Here is a 3,635-nt window from a genome sequence, read left to right as displayed (position 1 = left end):
GGAGCTCTCGCTTCAGGCGGGGTGGGGTGGAGAAAGACTCACTGCAGATATCAGAAATCCATACAGCTCGTACACAGCCACCAATTTGAAAAAAAAAAACCCCCCAAAACCCCAACCAGTTTGACAAAGTCACGTCCCTTTGAAAACTCGTTCCTCCATCACTTCAGCACTACTGTAAAAAGGCAACTTTCTTTCACCTCCTAAAAATATCCAACATTTTTCAAAGGCTCCCATAACAAGATCATTATTTTTTTTTAAAGACAGAGACGGGGGGTTTACAACAGGAACTGCCAACTCTCCTTTAATAGCACATGGCTCTGGCTAGCAGAGAAGTCAGCAAAGCTCAGACCTTGTCATCTCCTTCAAGAATCATACAGCATTTTACAACTTTTTAAAGCACTGTACAAACATTACTGCGAGGTTCCAGCTCTTCCAGCTCAGCTAAACACACTTAATTGGTCACACTTTACCACCAGCTGCACGTCCGTGTCCTCTTTGGGTATCTCACAACTCTTTCAAGGATTCTTCAGGTTCAGAGAATCCCTGTGAGGCATCTTCAGTTGATATCCTGCACTTTCCACAACAACAAAAAAAAAGCACTTTTTGGACAGTGGAACTGTGGGAGGAATCCTCTTGCAATCACCCCAAAAAAATAAAACCACACGGAAACCCAAGTGTATTTTTATCTTCACCAACACAGTTGGCATTTCCAACGCCATTCCAGTGATTTGGAGGTTAATGCCATAGCAAAAAGGTAACGTTTTTCAAGGCAAAGTTCTAAACTAGTCGGTGTTTAGTTCAATTCACTCGCTGCATCAGAAACTCGGTGCCTAATGTATGTTTAAAAACACAAGGTGAGCTGTGCTCTGCTCTTCCTAAGGTTCTGCCTTGGAACACGTGCTCATCAGCAACAGTTGATCTCCTTTTGTCCCCAAAACCTGAACACGTGGCATCCCCTGGTTGGACAGGGATGGTGTGGAGAAGGGGACAGCAGAACCCCTCAAAGCTCACGGCTCCTACAGCTGCTCAGAACGAGGCTTCATCCGGGATTTTCTAGAAAACAACGTTCCTACGATTTCTTGGTGTCGAGGATTTGTGGACGCGTTAAAAAAAAAAACCACAGCTAGAAACTCAACAATTTAAACTAACACAGTGTGAAGTCAGCTTCTTTACGTTAAAGCAGACAAGACATCATCACTAAGCTACACCTTTCCTGTCCCCTTCAGCTGGGGACACTCATTTCCTTTTAGTCTCTGAACTTCTGAATCCACCAAGATGAGTTACAGGTCTCTGGTTTGGCTCTTTTGTATTTTGAAGAGTCAGTGAAGGGTTATAGGCAACAGGCACTGAACTGTCACAGTCCAAAAAGAGATTGGTCTTCATCAGAGACCGTGGAAGCTCACATTTTGATCAACTCCAAGTCCTGGAATCTATTCCAGACACGTTGATATGATAGGAAAAAATACAACGTACCATTATTCAGAGCTGGCAGCTGAGACAGAACTAGATGGAGTTGCCGAGATGCTCCCAGATTTCTCCAGCCAAGCGCTGCCTGCAGGGTGTTGACCCAACACCATTCCATCCGCTGTTGGTTGTTGATCAAATACTCAGCACGAGGATAAGAATATCCTTTTATTCCAACGAGGAAGTTGCACACATCAGTCCATTCCAGACCAAAAAGACGGTTAGAATTTAAGAGCAACAAAAAGCAACGCACCTTGCACTTGAATTCTCCGTGACCACCGAGGCATGAGACAACGACCGCGGCCCAGGAGAGAGAACACAACTCATCTAGCAAGTTGACAACACATTGGCTAAAATCAACGTAACCCTACATGACACCCATGATTATTTTTTGTTTTGTTTTGTTTTTTTAAGTGCAGTGCCAGTTTTGGAATATTTGAGGAAAAAAAAAAACCTAGTGAAGGCCCCAGATTTATGGCTGGATTGGGCACATCCAAAGAAGAGTTGAGCACTGGTAATATATCAACAGGTACATGAGTGGGAATGTTTAAACCACTCAAGGGTTCTGTGCTAACCCACATCTCCCACCCAAGCTCCCATAGATCTGATTGAGGAGGGAATAGATTCAACCAAACCTGTGAAAGTGACAGTGTATATATTTGTTGTTGTTAGAAAGGAGGAATTAAGGTGATAGGACATCATTTACTGAACTGTTCCGCCATCGCTCCAGAAGTTTTATGGTATAAATAAAATTAAAAAAAAAATATATGGAGAGAAGGGGGGAAAAAAAAATATAAATACATTGGCTCCTATGAAGTCAGAAGTGGTTTGGGCTGCATAGTGGAGGGGTGAGAGATGGGGGCAAAATTTACACACTTTGAGACAAAACAGGAAGCGCCTGCAAAGTAGTAGAGGAGAAAGGCTGGAGTTTAAGTGTCCTCGTTCATATCCTGGCTGTCTGTCCGAGCGATTTTCCGTGGTGGTGCTGAATTCTCACCTTCTATTTCCACTTGTTCTTGATCTCTCTTCTTTGCTGCATTCTGTCACGGGAGAGAAAACCACAGTGAAACTCTCCAAAGCTTTAGATTCAGTAGAACAGGTTTTGTTTGTAGAAGTTTTTGGATGGAATAAAGCACTGCGATGACCTGACAGCCACACTGGAACAAAGACTGGAGGATTTTTGCCCCGATGCTGAAAGCTGCTCCTTCTAGATTGTTCTTCAAATTTGAGAGTGGGACTAAAACCACCCTTGATCTCAGCACCTTTTATTTATAGATCTCAAATACTGCAGAAACATGAGTAAGATTCTCTTTCCCGCTGCTCTGAGTCAGTCCCTGAACTTCACAGACTCTCCCAAAGCCTTCTGGCACATACAAATACTTTCATTTTCAGCTTCAAGGTTCCTTAGAATTTTACCTCTCTCCACCTTTTTCCACAACCTCTGCTCCAGCCATGATGACACTTGTTGCTGTGACATCTCCCCTCCTAACTCACCACCTTGTTCTGAGCACTCCCAACCCAGGTATCCCAGCTCCCTTGACTCAAACATGGAACAGTTTGTGTGTTCCTCACACGAGAGCTCAGATTTTGTACTCCAGGTACTTACACACCCTTGTTAATGCTTCAGATTCCACACAAGCTCTTCTCCTACCAGCCCTGGGAGGTAAGAACAGCTTCACCCCCGCTGTAAAGTAAACGCTGAGGCACGAGGAGACCAATTTGCCAAGGTCACGAAGGAAAATTGCAGTAATTAGCAGATGGAACTGCAGTCTCCTGAGTTCTAGGCTAAATACTGATTTAATGTCCCTTACACTGGGAGAAAACGCTGTCATCTTGAAAGTGTTGTGCAGAGACAGAGCCTCTGTGCACTCACAAAGACTTCCCTTGAATTAATCCTCAATATTTTGATCACAATCACTATTATCAATATTCAATCAATCCGAGTCAGCGAATCAAGACAAAATGTGAATATTAAGAAAACACAACCCTACCTTTTTGTCCCACTGCTGATGTAAATAACGCAAAAGTATATTTGTCTTTTCTGTTACTATGACTGCCAAAAGAAAAGGGGAAAAAAAAGAGAGAGAAACACACTGAGGTCATTTTAAAGATTATTTTTAAAACACTTCCATAATCCCCACATTATTTCATAGAATCATAGAATGGTTTGG

At 42.9% G+C, this 3,635-nt stretch overlaps 1 protein-coding gene across 1 annotated transcript; it reads right to left on the bottom strand.

Annotated features, from left to right (window-relative positions):
- Positions 1-2,242: 2,242 nt before the first annotated feature.
- On the bottom strand, positions 2,243-3,517 carry DDA1 (DET1 and DDB1 associated 1; the record flags this gene model as incomplete). Its single annotated transcript, XM_010163867.1, has 2 exons — positions 2,243-2,504; positions 3,456-3,517. Coding segments are annotated over 2 exons (173 nt in total), but the record flags the coding sequence as incomplete, so codon positions are not given.
- Between the last annotated feature and the right edge of the window lie 118 nt (positions 3,518-3,635).

This window comes from Antrostomus carolinensis, unplaced genomic scaffold (assembly GCF_000700745.2).
Source record: "Antrostomus carolinensis isolate BGI_N321 unplaced genomic scaffold, ASM70074v2 Scaffold52252, whole genome shotgun sequence".
Classification (NCBI taxonomy): domain Eukaryota; kingdom Metazoa; phylum Chordata; class Aves; order Caprimulgiformes; family Caprimulgidae; genus Antrostomus; species Antrostomus carolinensis.
Note: the sequence above shows the minus strand (reverse complement) of the source record. Positions and strands in the feature narration are given on the sequence as shown.